Below are 16,360 nucleotides of genomic sequence, written 5' to 3'. Positions count from 1 at the left end.
GCTCAGTCGGTTGAGCGGTTAAGTGTCCAACTTCGGCTCAGGTCACGATCTCGCAGTTTGTGAGTTCGAACCCTGCGTTGGGCTCTGTGCTGACAGCTTGGAGCCTAGAGCCTGCTTCTGATTCTGTGTCTCCCTCTCTTTCTCTGCCCTTCCACTGCTCATGCTCTGTCTCTCTCTCTCTCTCTCTCAAAAATAAACATTAAAAATTTTTTTAAAAAGTCTCTGCCTGAGACTTAACCCTTGAGCTGTATTTTTTAATGTCCCTGTCATTATGACTGATAGATAACTCAGTAGTTAAGAGGTTGGAGTTAGGAGCCAGGTTGCATGGGTCCAGAAAATACCTACATTATAGAGATAGGTTTTTTGTTTTGTTTTGTTTTTTAGAATTAAATGAATTAGTATTTGTGAAGTACCTAGAACAGTGCCAGGCACATAGTAAGCATGTAAATGCTACTTTTTTTTTTTTTTTAATGTTTATTTATGAGGAAGACACAGAATCAGAAGCAGGCTCCAGGCTCTGAGCTGTCAGCACAGAGCCTGATGCAGAGCTCGAACTCACAAACAGCAAGACCTGAGCCAAAGTCGGACACCCAATGGACTGAGCCACCCAGATGCCCCAATGCCACAGTTTTTAATTGTTGATTGTTAATGTACAGAAAGACCATTAATTTTTGTGTTTGTTTTTTTTCTTTCTTTATTGACCTTGGGTTTTTTCTTTGGTTTGGGTTTTTTTTTAATTTTTGTTTATTTTTTTGTTTGGTTTGAGTTTTGTTGTTATTGTTTGGAGGTTTTTGTTTTGTTTTTGTTTTTTGTTGACCTTGTATCCTACAACTAAACTAACGTAATTCTAGGAATTGTTTTTGTTTTGTTTTGTAAACTTACTGGAATTTTCTGTATAGATAGTAGAGACAGTTATATTCCTTTTCAACCTATATGCCTTTTATTTCTTTTTTCTTGACTTTTTGCACTAGCAAGGAATTCTCATACAGTGTTGAATAGTGAAAGGAATAGTGAAAGTAGAATCTGCTTTGTTCCTGATCTTAAAGGGAAAGCCTTCGATCTTCCACCATTAACATGATGCTAGCTTGTAAGAGTTTTTTAGATATACTTTATTAGGTTGAGAAAATTTTCTTCACTTCTTGTTTCTTGAAAATGTTTATCCTGAATGGGTATTAAATGTTGTCGGATATTTTGTCTGCATGTGTTTATATGGTCATTTGTGTTTTCTTCTTTAATAGGTTAATAGTACATTGTATTGCCTCGATTTTTGAAATGTTGAACCAGTCATGCATTCAGGACAGACTACTTTGTCATGATATATTACCTTTTTTTATGTATTGTTGGACTCACTTTATTCATATGTTGTTGAGGCTTTTTGCATCTGTGTTCATGAAGAATATTGGTCTATGTTTGTGGTTTTTTTCCTTGTACTATCTTTCTCTTCTTTTGGTATCACCATAATATTGACCTTAAAAATAAGTTAGAAATGTTCACACCTCTTCTTTTTCAAGGAACAAATTATATAGAATCGATACTTTTCTCATTTTAAATGTTTGATAGAATTGTCAAGTAAAACTCTCTCAGTCTGAAGTTCTTTGTCAGATGGTTTTTAAGGAACAGTTTAATATGTTAATTGATGTAGGATTGTTGGGGTCATCCATTTTTTTATTATTTATTTATTTAATGTTTATTCATTTTTGAGAGACAGAGACCACGGGAGGGGCAGAGAGAGAGGGAGACAGAGAATTTGAAACAGGCTCCAGGCTCTGAGCTGTCAGCACAGAGCCCGATGTGGGGCTCAAACTCACGAATTGCGAGATCGTGACCCGAGCTGAAGTCAGACGCTCAACTGACTGAGCCACCCAGGCGCCCCAGAGGGGTCATCCATTTTTTAAATTGAGTTTTAGTAGTTTGTGTCTTTCAAGGAATTGGTTTGTTTTACTTAAGTTGTCAAATTTATGGGCATAGGGTTATTTATATACTAATTTAATTTGTTCAGTGTCTGGGATCTCGTGAGTCCTTTCTTACGATAATTTGTTTTTTGTTTCTTCGCCATTCTGGCTAAGGTTTATTAGTTCTTTTGATACTTTGAGAGAACCAGCTTTTCTTTGCATTGTTTTACTCTACTTTCTGTTTTCAATTTCATTGATTTATTCTCTTTATTCTGTCTTTCTGCTTGCTTTGGGTCATTTGTTCTTTGTTAAAGTAAAAACTTGGATTATTTGGGAATGCAGGCTGGTGCAGCCACTCTGGAAAACAGTATGGAGGTTCCTCAAAAAACTAAAAATAGAACTACCCTAAGACCCAGCAATTGCACTACTAGGCATTTATCCAAGGGATACAGGTGTGCTGTTTCGAAGGGACACATGCACCCCCATGTTTATAGCAGCACTCTCCACAATAGCCAAAGTATGGAAAGACCCCAAATGTCCATCGATGGATGAATGGATAAAGAAAATGTGATATACGTATATACATAAAATGGAGTATTACTCAGCAATCAAAAAGAATGAAATCTTGCCATTTGCAACTATGTGGATGGAACTGGAGGGTATTATGCTAAGTGAAATTAGAGAAAGACAAAAATCATATGATGTCACTCATGAGGACTTTAAGAGACAAAACAGATCAACATAAGGGCAGGGAAACAAAAATAATATAAAAACAGGGAGGGGGACAAAACAGAAGAGACTCATAAATATGGAGAACAAACTGAGGGTTACTGGAGGGGTCGTAGGAGGGGGGGAAGGGCTAAATGGGTAAGAGGCACTAAGGAATCTACTCCTGAAATCATTGTTGCACTATATGCTAACTAATTTGGATGTAAATTTTAAAAAACAAAAAATAAAATAAAAAGAAATAATAATAAGAAATGAACCTGGTGGGGGGGAATACTTGGATTATTGATTTGAGGCCTTTTCTAACAAGAAGTTTACTTCTATAAATTTCTTTCTTTCTTTCTTCTTTCTTTCTTTCTTTCTTTCTTTCTTTCTTTCTTTCTTTCTTCTTCTCTTTCTTTCTTTCTCTCTCTTTCTCCTTCCTTCCTTCCTTCCTTCCTTCCTTCCTTCCTTCCTTCCTTCCTTCCTTCCTTCCTTCCTTCTTTCTTTAGCAGGACCATGCAAACAGGGAAGGGGCAGAGAGAGAGAGGGAGATATAGAATCCAAAGCTGGCTCCAGACTGACCTGTCAGCACACAGCCCAACATCTAACTCTTAACCCGTGAACCATGAGATCATGACCTGAGCCAAAGTCAGACGCTGAACCAACTGAGCCACCCAGGAGCCCCTTATATATATGTTAATTATATTTGAAGTGGGCTGCTTGCAGACAGCATATAGTTGGGTCGTAGGTTTAATTTGTTTTTTTGTGTTTTTTGTTTTTTTTTTTTACTTAACAATTTCCATTTTTAACTAATGTTTCAGACCCTTTACATTTTACATAATTATTGATGTGATTAGATACAGATCTTCTGATGTACTCTTTTCTGATTAATGCCTTCTTTTTCCGCCCCCCCCACTCTGTTTTAGTATTGTTTTATCTTTATGTTTATTTTTTTTAGTGGTTGCTCTTAGTTCTTCTTATCAAGAATGTGTATATTTTGCCTTCATTCTTGAAGGCTATTTTTTACTGGATCTAGAATTTTAGGTTGATACTTCTTTCAGGGCATAGAAAATGTTTGCTGTTTTCTGGCCTCTGTTATCTCTGATGAAAATTTCACAGTCATTTGAATTGTTCTTCACCTATATGTGATGTATCATTATAATCTAGCTTGTTTCAAAATTTGGATTTTCAGCAGTTTGATTATGAGATGTCTAGTTGTAGGTTTTTCTGAGTTTATCTTGGTTCAGGTTTGCTTAGCTTCTTGAATTTGTAAATTTATGATTTTTATCAAATTGAGGAAGTTTTTAGCTGTTTTTCAAATATTTGTTCTGCATCAATCTCTTTTCATCTCTTTTTGAGACTCACATAATAAGAATATTAGACATTTTTGGGCACCTGGGTGGCTCAGTAGGTTGAGCAACTGACTTTGGCTCAGGTCATGATCTCACGGTTTGTAACTTGGAGCCCCACGTCGGGCTCTGTGCTGGCAGCTCAGAGCCTGGAGCCTTCTTCTGATTCTGTGTCTCCCTCTCTCTCTGCCCCTCCCCCACTCATGCTCTGTCTCTCTCTGTCTCAGAAATAAATAAACATTAAAAAAAAAAGAATATTAGACATGTTTATATTGTTTCTCAGGGACTTGAGTCTCTGGTTATTTCCTTAAAAATTATTTTTTGTCTGTTGTTTAGATTGAATAATTTCTATTGCTCTGTCAAGTTCACAGACTTTTCCCTTACTCTTCATTTCTTCATTCTGCTTTTAAGCCCGCACACTGGATTTGTTGTTTCAGTTATGTTTTTCAGTCCTATAAACTTCCTTTTGGTTCTTTTATACTGATTATTTCTCTGCTGAAAACTTGTTTTTTTCATTCATCTCAAGTTTGTTTGCACCACTTCATGGAATATGGTTGTAATAGCTGGTTTAAAGTCTTTTATCATTCCATCAGAATAATCTTAAGGTTGGCATCACTTGTCTTTTTCTTTGAGATGTTTCTAGTTCTTTGTATCTGGTAATTTTAGAATGTGTCCTAGATATTTTGACTAGGAGATTCTCATTCTTACTAAAAATCCTCTAGAGAATGTTGGTTTTTGTTTATTTGTGTTAGTAGACAGCTCATTTAAGCTCAATTTACAAGTCCTAGTCTACCTTTTATAGCTGTGATTCCAACGTCAGTTTAGTTTTCAAAGCTTTTGCAGTATTACTTAGGTCAGCCTTACTGTGTCAAACATGGTCAAGTCTGGAAACTGAGTGGAGGTCAGCACATAGTTTAGTCTTCAAAGCCCATCCTATGCTGTCTTTTCACATATTTGCCACTCAAAGGTGAACTTGGGATTTCATACACAAATTTAGGGTATCCCTCTCTCCATTTTCCTCCTTTCCATGATTCCATATTTTGTGATTTTCAAGGCCTTTTTTTTTTTTTTTGGTTGGAGCGGGACAGGGGTGGGGGTACAGGGGACAGATAAGGTACTTTGCCTGGAAAGTCAGGATTGTGGCTTCCCTGTGCTGTCACACATTTCCTTCAACTGAGTCCATTTCTGATGCTAGAAAGAGGGAAAAAAATTTTTTTGGCTCTTAAAGATACCTATTTTTAGTTCTTGTAGTCCCAGAAAAAGGTTTTCTCTTGGAATTGTAGGTGCTTGCCCAGGTGCCACCACCTCAAAAGTGCCTCTTCATGACTGGGACTTGTATGTAAGGGCCAGAGGAGCAAAAAGAGGGCATTCCCCTCAACATTCTCCATCCCACAGAGTCCCCCTTCCTGATCTTCTGGTCAGAAAGTGTTAGAGCTTTTTCTCTCCGTGCTCACTATACATTTCTGAGATCAAGCCAGCTATCTGTAAGTCTAAGCTTGAAAAATAAGAGAGGGGGGAAAAAAACCCAGGAAACTCACCACCAATCTAGGCTAGGCCATTCTTCAGGTTTTCATCCCCTTCCTCAATATGTCTGCTGTTAACTTTTCAGGATCCTGAGATAGTGACTTTATGCTTATGTGAAGGGTTTTTACTTACAATCAGTGGGAGAGATAGAGTTGAATATCCTTAGTCCATTTTAGCCAGAACTAGAACATAACAGTGGTGAATTTATTAATAGGTAGCCCAGATATAATGTTTATTTGGTTTTGGATCTAATAATATTTTAAGTAGTATATCTATTTTTTAAATTAATTTTTAAATTACTAATATAGTCAGGATTTCGTAGCTTGGAAGAGACCTTAAAAACATTCCAACCCAAATCTGTCATTTTCCAGAACATTTTAGAAGTCAGATAATTTGTCCATGGTTATACCATAAGTTAACATTTTCAGAACTTGAATTATAATTGGGTTTCTTTCCATTGTTCGTGGTGTACAATACAACTACAAATTAATTTGCATTCCCTAAGGCCACACTGGCACAGTCTTTTAAATTTAAAATTTATCAAAATGTACTCATACAATAGCAAATATGTATTTGGATCGTTGAATATAGGCTATCACTCAAAATGAACAGTTCATATTCTCAGCTGAGAGTTCATATTCTGAGCTCTATTTTATATGGAGATAAAAGCATAAGGATATGTGCATGACTATGGTTAGTTTTAAGTTAAACTTGGTATTACTGCATTGTTTTGCAATTCTGCAACTATTGTCTATAATTCCCAAAATGATTTCATCCTATCCCATAGCTATAAATGTAATCTGCATACTGATAGTACCATGTTTAACTGAATGAAGACTTACTGTATTTCCTGAGCTCCTGTTTCTATATTCAGTTTCTTGCATCTCTACTGGGTTACCCTAAAGTATCTTTATAGGTAGTATATCCATTCCACAACTCTTGACTCTCATTTCCCACCCATCATTTCCAGCTCAGCTTTACCCTGAGTAAACCAGTGTTTACTCAGTTGCTTAGACCAAAACCTAAAAGTTAATTGGTTTTTTTTCTCTCACCTTGCATTCCCAATCTTTTGAACTTTGTCTGCTCTGCTCTGAAATCTTCCTAGAATTTATCCATTTCTCTTAATCTTTGTTGCCACCACTTCTTTCATGTGTTCTTGCCAAATGCTCCTAACAAGACTTCACATGACAGTCAGAATAGACACTTAAATTTGATTATGTTCCTTCCTTAATACTGCTTAATACCTTCCAACAGATTTTCTTTTTAAAAAAATTTTTTTAATGTTTGTTTATTTTTGACAGAGAGAGAGAGACAGAGCATGAGCAGGGGAGGGGCAGAGAGAGTGGGAGACACAGCATCCGAAGCAGGCTCCAGGCTCTGAGCTGTCAGCACAGAGCCCAACGCAGGGCTCGAACTCACAGATGGCGAGATCATGACCTGAGCCAAAGTCGGATGCTCCAACGACTGAGCCACCCAGGCGCACCCAGATTTTCATTGTAATCTGTACTCCTTACCATAGCTTGCATCCCATAAATCAGGGGTCAACAAACTTTGCTGTAAAAGACAAGGTAGTAAATATTTTAGGCTTTGTGGACCATATGGCCTATGTCTCAGCTACCTGGCTGTACGATGGTAGTGCGGAAATAGCCACAGAACATCTGTAAACAAATGAGCATAGCTGCATTCCAGTAAAACCATTTACAAAAACAGGCAGCAAGTGAGATTTGGCTCACTGGCTATATTTTAAATTTTTTTTTTTTTCAACGTTTATTTATTTTTGGGACAGAGAGAGACAGAGCATGAACGGGGGAGGGGCAGAGAAAGAGGGAGACACAGAATCGGAAACAGGCTCCAGGCTCTGAGCCATCAGCCCAGAGCCCGACGCGGGGCTCGAACTCACGGACCGCGAGATCGTGACCTGGCTGAAGTCGGACGCTTAACCGACTGCGCCACCCAGGCGCCCCTCACTGGCTATATTTTGATAACCCTTGGTCTTTAACTGTTGCTTGACCCCATTTGCTACTAGTCTTCCCCTCATTCACTACATACAAGCCATACTGTCGTCTTGCCATTCTTCAAAAATGCCAAGTTCATTTCCTTTTTACGGTCTGCAGTTAAACTTCCCTCTGCTCAGAGCTTTGATAGGTCATTTCTCAATATTGAGGTCTTTACTCAGATATTACCTCCTGTGCCTCTTCAGCCCAGCCTTGTCTAATGAAAGAATCAGCTTATACTATCTCTTGTCTGGCTCTCACCAGACTGTTTGCTTCAAAGCATTTGTTACTAATAATAATTCTGTTATTTTTCTATTTATTTTTCTTCATCTACAAGAATATAAGTTCCATGAGAGCAGGAACCATACCTGTCTGCCTTGCTTATTGCTATGTTTCCACTCTGACATGAGTTATTGACTCTTGGTCAGAGCAGAATACTTATATGTTGAATGAATGAATGATTTCGTTTTTATGTGTATATATTTTGTGACTTTTTAATTAAAAACTACCTCCTAGAAAATAGATGTGGCACATTTAGAGGAAAATTGATTTAGAAAATGTTCTTAACTTTTCATTTCTAAGAAATACTGACTTTTTTCTTCTTTTTTTGTTGGGGGTGTGAATATAGATCTGAAGAGGAATGACTATACACCTGATAAAATTATATTTCCTCAGGATGAACCTTCAGATTTGACTCTTCAGCCTGGAAATTCCACCAAAGAATCAGAATCAACTAATTCTATTCGTCTGATGTTATAATATTACTGAATCATTGTGGGTTTTTTTGCCTACACCTCACAAAAATGTTACCTTGTCATTTTTCCTTCAGGAGGAAATTGTTTGGTAATAGAGAAAAATGTGTGCAAATGAATATGCTGATTCTGGCACTGTTAAAAGGTCGGTATTCTTTTGACCTGATTAAACTAGTCAGTCAGGAGCTCCCTATAGGATACAGCTGGCAGCTGTTAAATTTTAAAGGTAAAGGAAAATTAGTATTTATAACTTTTTAAAGGGCTCTTTTAGCAGAAGATTTCATTTGACTTTGTTCTGATGAGGGTGACACCCTCTCTCATGTGGTGCAATACCATTAACCAAAGTTAAGTGTCAGTGTAGATTTTATTGGCAGCTGGTTTCCTGCCATTCAGCTAGTGAAATGAAGAAATCACCCAGCCTTTTGGTTAAATGGCAGACGTCTTCCTCAGTATGTTTTAGTGTGTTCAGTGATGATGTCACTAGTCCCCAACTAGATGCTTGTTGGCCACGGAAAAGGAGATGATTTATTATTCTAGATCCATAGGGATACAAGAAGCCTGAGCTGAAAACTATTTTCAAAGAGGGACTTTATGAATCAGGATTAGGCTCCATATTTAAAGATGGAGCCAATTTTTTTTTGTTAAATAGACCCCAAATTGTGCAAAGGTATTAGTGTTATTTTTTTTTTAACATTGTTTTTTCAAGTCATTGTTAAGTAGAAGAAAGCCATGGTAAACTGGTCTAACCTAAATATATCAGAGGAGAAACTTGTTGTTCAAGAGCAGTTACCTTGTAAAAAAAGTTCAAGTGTTTTTTCCTATCTGTAACTGTAGTGACAACCTGGAAGCTACACACTTCTCCAAAGATCTTATTGACAGTACACCAAATCAGAATGTAAACGTAAATTCTTGCTTCTATTTAAAATTGTGTAGGAACACCTGAACATGAGTATTGTTTGTGGTACTTATTTAAGAAATTGAGTTGGATTATCATTATGTGATGTCGGGAGATTGCAATGTAACTTTATGCCAATAAAATGTACTTTAACTGCCCCAGATACTGTTGAATACTCAACAACAAGAAAAGCTTTCATCTGACTAAAGTTTTACGCTTTTTTTCTCTTTGTTTCCTAGGTACTAATTTTAATTTTTATTTAGGAAGGAGCAGTGTAAATCTTACTTGTATTCAGTAGTGTATCTCATAGATACAGACAAGGCAAGAAGAGATGAGCTGTTTAAATAGTGTTTAATATTAATGGGGGGGAGGGGAAGAAAGAAAAAGTGTATTAAAGATATTATACTATATACATTTTGTATATCATTAAATCTTTAAAAGAAATTAAATAAATTTATTCTTGTTTACAGATGTTTACTGAGTTCAATCATTCTGAAAAATTATCCATGTTTTCAGAGTGTTTTTTTAATTACAAAGTATCAGCTTTTTTATTTTTTTTTTTTATTTATATATGAAATTTATTGTCAAATTGGTTTCCATACAACACCCAGTGCTCATCCCAAAAGGTGCCCTCCTCAGTACCCATCACCCACCCTCTCCTCCCTCCCCATCAACCCTTAGTTTGTTCTCAGTTCTCAACAGTCTCTTATGCTTTGGCTCTCTCCCACTCTAACCTCTTTTTTTTTTTTTTTTTTTGTTCCCCTCCCCCATGGGTTTCTCTTAAGTTTCTCAGGATCCACATAAGAGTGAAACCATATGGTATCTGTCTTTCTCTGTATGGCTTATTTCACTTAGCATCACACTCTCCAGTTCCATCCACGTTGCTACAAAAGGCCATATTTCATTTTTTCTCATTGCCACGTAGTACTCCATTGTGTATATAAACCACAATTTCTTTATCCATTCATCAGTTGATGGACATTTAGGCTCTTTCCATAATTTGGCTATTGTTGACAGTGCTGCTATGAACATTGGGGTACAAGTGCCCCTATGCATCAGTACTCCTGTGTCCCTTGGATAAATTCCTAGCAGTGCTATTGCTGGGTCTTAGGGTAGGTCTATTTTTAATTTTCTGAGGAACCTCCACACTGCTTTCCAGAGCGGCTGCACCAATTTGCATTCCCACCAACAGTGCAAGAGGGTTCCCGTTTCTCCACATCCTCTCCAGCATCTATAGTCTCCTGATTTGTTCATTTTGGCCACTCTGACTGGCGTGAGGTGATACCTGAGTGTGGTTTTGATTTGTATTTCCCTGATAAGGAGCGACGCTGAACATCTTTTCATGTGCCTGTTGGCCATCCGGATGTCTTCTTTAGAGAAGTGTCTATTCATGTTTTCTGCCCATTTCTTCACTGGGTTATTTGCTTTTCGGGTGTGGAGTTTGGTGAGCTCTTTATAGATTTTGGATACTAGCCCTTTGTCCGATATGTCATTTGCAAATATCTTTTCCCATTCCGTTGGTTGCCTTTTAGTTTTGTTGGTTGTTTCCTTTGCTGTGCAGAAGCTTTTGATCTTCATAAGGTCCCAGTAATTCACTTTTGCTTTTAATTCCCTTGCCTTTGGGGATGTGTCGAGTAAGAGATTGCTACGGCTGAGGTCAGAGAGGTCTTTTCCTGCTTTCTCCTCTAAGGTTTAGATGGTTTCCTGTCTCACATTCAGGTCCTTTATCCATTTTGAGTTTATTTTTGTGAATGGTGTGAGAAAGTGATCTAGTTTCAACCTTCTGCATGTTGCTGTCCAGTTCTCCCAGCACCATTTGTTAAAGAGACTGTCTTTTTTCCATTGGATGTTCTTTCCTGCTTTGTCAAAGATGAGTTGGCCATACGTTTGTGGGTCTAGTTCTGGGGTTTCTATTCTATTCCATTGGTCTATGTGTCTGTTTTTGTGCCAGTATCAGCTTTTTTAAATGAACCATTTTGTACGCCTTTCATCTTCTGTCCTGTGTATTGTTTAATGTGATCTTGGTTTCCTCCTCTCTCTCTCTCTCTCTCTCTCTCTCTCTCTCTCTTTTCAATCTGTTTCTTGTTATGTCAGAAAATGGAGATATGGGTTATCTTTTGAAATTTAATTTTATGTTGATTATTTTCATAAGATGTTAATAGTAACCAGTGTTTATGTAGCACTTAATATGTGCCAGGCATTACTCTAACTGTTTTATATATAAAGTACTTACACCCATTTAATCCTTAAAACAATCTTATGAAATATAGGTTATTATCTTGTTTTACCAATTAGAAAATAAAAGCATTAGATAAAGTAACTTTCCTAAGATTCTTATAATTAGAATGTAGCAGCACTAGGATTCAAACCCGGGAAACTGGCTTTTGAGTATGCTCTTGAGCCCTGTGTTATGTTGACTTTTAAGCATAGTGATGATTGATTTCTGTACCAGTTCCTGGTTGCTTTTCCGAACTAAATCTATCCGATAACTTTTTTTTGTTGTTAATTCTGGAAAGTAACAGTTTACCCGAAGACCACATTTCTCATTCCAAAGAAGTATGATCTTTCCTTAGATTACTGAATTTTGTCATTATTACTCTGGTCTGAAAGGGTCATTTGCATAATCTCTTTAGCATTTTCTTCTCAGTGTCATTCTGCTGAGAACAGAGCTCATCTCTTTGCCAAATTACTTTTTTTTTTTTTTTTTTTGAGAGAGAGTGCACATGAGCAGGGGAGGGGCAGACAGAGAGGGAGCGGAGTCCATCACGAGGCCGGATCTCAGGACTGTGATCATGACCTGAGCTGAAATCAAGAGTCAGGAGTCGGATGCTTAACCAACTGAGCCACCCAGGTGTCCCCCAAATTACTTCTTAAAACGTCTTACATAGATGTTCTCTGATAATTTGCCTTCATCTATCTGGGGATCTATGAGCCTTCATTATTTTTAAAGTAATGCATGTTCATTGTAAGGTAAATATTTTAAAATGTAAAGAAAAATATAAAAATTACCCTTGTTTCCCAGCCTTAAATTGGGCTGTTGTTTCATAGATATATACCCCATTAGATTGTACATTTCACAGAGGAAAGGACCTTTAGGATTTTTCACTACTATATCACCCAGCACCTTGCATAGTTAATAATTTGTGATATGTGTACTGAAAAAAAAACATGAATTTTTAAATGTTTTTCTACAATACCAAACTTTCTCTTGAGGAAGATAGATCACAGTGATATATATAGTCTTATGTGTTTAAGCAGACAATCAAAGCAAGTGTACCCAGTAGTCATTTATCGCTCAGAGATCAAGTAATTATTTGCAGAAAAGGATGAATCCATGTGTGGGCATTTTTGTGATCCTTCTGCTCTCATTATTTCCCAGCTAGATTTCACAAAGGTACCTGTTTTTGGGGAACCTGGATCCTCAGATCAGTCACAACTGGCGCTTAATTAATTGTTCAGTAATTAGGTACTGGAGTGAAACCTCCCAACCAATGTGTGGCTCTCAAAACTTGGTCTGTGTTACCAACTGCGAGCTATCTTATTTATTTTTGTGTTTCCCTTAGTGCCTTGTTGGAGTTTGTAGTATAGAATATAGGTGCTCAATAAGTATGTGTACCACAGAATATTTCTAGTATTAGACAATCTGTGAGCCTTTTAGGGAAAATCCCAAGCTATGGTTTTGAACCTCTGGAATATATTTTCCTTCTGCACTCTGGAAATTCCTCAAAGCAGAATTTCTAACTGGAGTCCGTGATTCTGCCTTAGTGGTAACGAACAGAGAGCAGGGAGGGAGAGGACATGGTTATTCAGAAAAGCTACACACTCCACAATAACTGCTTGCTTTCGTGTGCTGCCCTACTCTACATTTAGCTCCCTGGTGTTCCCCCCCCTCCTTGGGATTTCTTTTTTTGAAAAACTTTTTTAATGTTTATTTTAGAGAGAGAGAGACAGAGTGAGTGGGGGAGGGCAGAGAGAGGCAGACAGTCCAAAGCAGGCTACAGGCTCAGCTGGCAGCACAGAGCCGGACGTGGGGCTCGAACTCACAAGCTATGAGATCATAGAACCGTAGTCAGACGCTCAACCAACTGAGCCACCAGGTGCCCCTTTTCCTTGGAATTTCTGTGCAATCTGCATCCATGGAACTTTTCTTTCATTTTAATTATAAATGTCTTGGTATATGTTTCTAAAGTGTGAGAACTGATATCTTCACGCGTCAAAAATTAAGTTTCTCAATTTCAGAAAATTTTCTCCAAAAAAATTTTTTTACGGTTTGGTTGAGTCAGGACCCAGGTAAGATTTATTTATACATTGCAGTTGTTTGATTTATCTTTACAACTGCAGTGTATAAATAATTTAATCTTGATTTGTCTTTAAAGTCTCTTGATATATATAGGCTTCAACCACTCCCCACCACCACCGACCAATTCATTTCTTTTTCAATTTATTTATTTTGAGAGGGAGAGAAGGAGTTTGTGTGTACTAGCAGGGGAGGGGCAGAGAGGGGGGAGGAAAGAGAATCCCAAAGCAGGCCCTACACTGTCAGCACAGAGCCCCCCCCCCCCCCCCATGGGGCTGAAACTCAGGAACTGTGAGATCATGTTTCAGGTGAGCTGAAACTAAGAGTTGGTTGCCCAACCAACTGAGCCACCCAGGCACCCCCAATTCATTTTTTGAAGAATCTGATCATTTGTTCTAAAAAGTATTCCAGGAGTACCTGGGTGGCTCTAGTCCATTAAGCATCCGACTTCAGCTCAGGTCATGATTTCACAGTTTGTGAGTTTGAGCCCCACCTTGGGCTCTGCGCTCACAGCTGGGAGCCTGGAGCTGCTTCAGATTCTATGCCTCCCTTTCTCTCTGCTCCTCCCCCACTTGCACTGTCCCTCTCAAAAATAAATCTTAAAAAAAATGTTAAGTTTCCCACATTCAAGATTTTGCTAATTCTTTCCCTTAGGTGCCATTTTACGTGTTTCTCTCTTGAATATGCCTTAAATGGTTAGTTAAAGGCTTGGTCAGAGTCTAGATGTTTGATGAGAATGAGTCCTTGGTGGTGGTGTCTAGTTCCATGAGGACACACAGTTCTGGTTGTCTTTTTGATGGTCATTACCTGGATCTATTGATGAGGTCAGTGGTTCTGGAAATGGACCACAGGCACTGAATGTACATAGGGCACTTTCAGGGGCCCCACAAGGTCAAATAATACTATATATTCTATAATCATAAGATAATACTTGCCTTTTTCTCTGTGTTGAAAGTTTTACTGATGAGGCAAAATGATTGATGGGTCTTAGCACAGTTTGAAGCTGTAGCACCAAACTGTACATGGTGGTCCTGTCCTTCAGTCTAATACCACAGTTAAAAAAAAAAAAAATTTTCACTTAAAATGTCTTTGCTGAAGTCATAAGTTAATTTTTACTTAATCTTGACCCTTCAATACATGTCCTTAATATCGGTAGGCAAAATGAGAAACACATAAAACTTTTGCTACAGAATGAAGTGCAATGGTGGTTTGAAGAAAAAACACTTAAGTGAAAATGAACTAGGCACTTTTTCACTGCGCATCATTTCTACTTTGAAAGAGTGACTGGCAGGCAAACCAGGGGTAGACTTGAGGATTTGGCCAAAGAATAATAGTGCTTGTTAATGCGAAAATTTGAGTTTTCAAGAGAAAATTGGAATTTGGGTAAAACTTGCCTATTAACACCAGTAACATGACAGCTTCCCAATACTTTCCTAATGAAATCAGTGTTGACTTAACAATGGTTACTTTTGATAGTGTGTAATGAAATATGTCCACATTTGGAAATCTTCACAACAAATATTTTCCAGATGATCTAAAGATCCAACAGAGTATGAAAAGTTTATAAGATTTCAGATTCTATACTGCAGTTGACCTTTAGGAAACTACCACTTGTCCAATTTTAGTGTCGTCTTAAATAAGAATCCACAATTACCTAAAAATGCTATTAAAATACTCTTCCCCATAGAGAGCTACAGTAATCAAGACCATGTGTTACAACATATAAATCAATAATATATGGTAAATTGATTCTTGACAAGGGTGTCAAAACAACTCAAAGGGGAAAGAATTTTCAATAAACTGCAGGGACAACTAGATATCTACATGCAAAAGAATGAAGTTGAGCCTCTGCCTCACACCATATACAAAAGTTATTTCAAAATGGATCACAAACTTGAATGTAAGTGCCAAATCATAAAACTTAGAAGAAAATGTAGGGGTAAATCTTTGTGACCTTGGAGTAAGCCATTGTTTCTTAGATATGACACCAATAGCAAAAGCAACCAAAGAAAAAAAGTAAAATTGAACTTCATCAAAATTAAAAATTTTGTGCTTTAAAGTACACTATCAACAAGGAAAAGACAACTCGGTGGGAGAAAATTTTTGCAAGTAATCTATCTGATAAAGGACTTGTATAAAGAACTTACAATTCAATAATAAAAAGACATCCCAATTTAAAACTGGGCAAAGAAGGGGCGCCTGGGTGGCTCAGTCAGTTGAGCGTCCGACTTCAGCTCAGGTCATGATCTCACAGTCTGGGTTCGAGCCCGCGTCGGGCTCTGTGCTGACGGCTTGGAGCCTGGAGCCTGCTTCGGATTCTGTGTCTCAGTCTCTTTCTGCCCCTCCCCCACTTGTGCTCTGTCTCTCTGTGTCAAAAATAAATAAAAATTTAAAAATTAAAAAAATAAAATAAAACTGGGCAAAGGATTGACTAGACATTTCTCCAAAGACGTAGGAGTGGTCAATAAACACATGAAAAAAGTCTATTAGCCGTCAGGGAAATTCACATCAAAACTACAATGGAATGAATGCCACTTCACTCCCACTAGGATAGCTAGAATCAAAAAGATGAAAGCAGGTGTTGAGAAGGAGCAGGTGGAGAAATTGGAATGCTCATATATTGCTGGTGGGGATTTAAGTAGTATTGACACTTTGCAAAGAACAGTGGAAGCTTCTCAAAAGGTTAATTAGAGTTACCATATGACAGCAGTTTTACTCCTGGGTATATGTCCAAGAAAATGAAAATATGTCTACACAAAACCTTATACATGAATGTTCATATCAGCATTATTGATAATAGCTAAAAAATGAAAATAACCCAAGTGTACAACATGTGAGCAGATAAGTAAAATAGTGATAAATCCATATGATAGAATATTATCTGGCAATAAAAATGAGGTACTGGTAAGTCCTACATCTATGGGTCTCCCAATTCTGTAGCTGCTGTGT

General features: G+C 37.6%; 1 protein-coding gene across 1 annotated transcript in view; it reads left to right on the top strand.

The window, feature by feature from the left end:
• The window catches only part of TRPM7 (transient receptor potential cation channel subfamily M member 7), a 123,838-nt gene extending 114,257 nt beyond the window's left edge, over positions 1-9,581 (top strand). Inside the window, exon 39 of the mRNA XM_086710668.1 lies at positions 8,096-9,581. Coding sequence (XP_086566794.1) covers positions 8,096-8,226 — 131 coding nt within the window. The 3' untranslated portion in view covers positions 8,227-9,581. The remainder of the gene's footprint in view (positions 1-8,095) is intronic.
• The last annotated feature ends 6,779 nt before the right edge of the window (positions 9,582-16,360 follow it).

Source organism: Puma concolor, chromosome B3, assembly GCF_028749965.1.
Source record: "Puma concolor isolate L17-30 chromosome B3, mPumCon1.1.hap2, whole genome shotgun sequence".
NCBI classification, from domain to species: domain Eukaryota; kingdom Metazoa; phylum Chordata; class Mammalia; order Carnivora; family Felidae; genus Puma; species Puma concolor.
The sequence above is the reverse complement of the archived record's forward strand: the minus strand, read 5'-3'. Positions and strand labels throughout refer to the sequence as shown.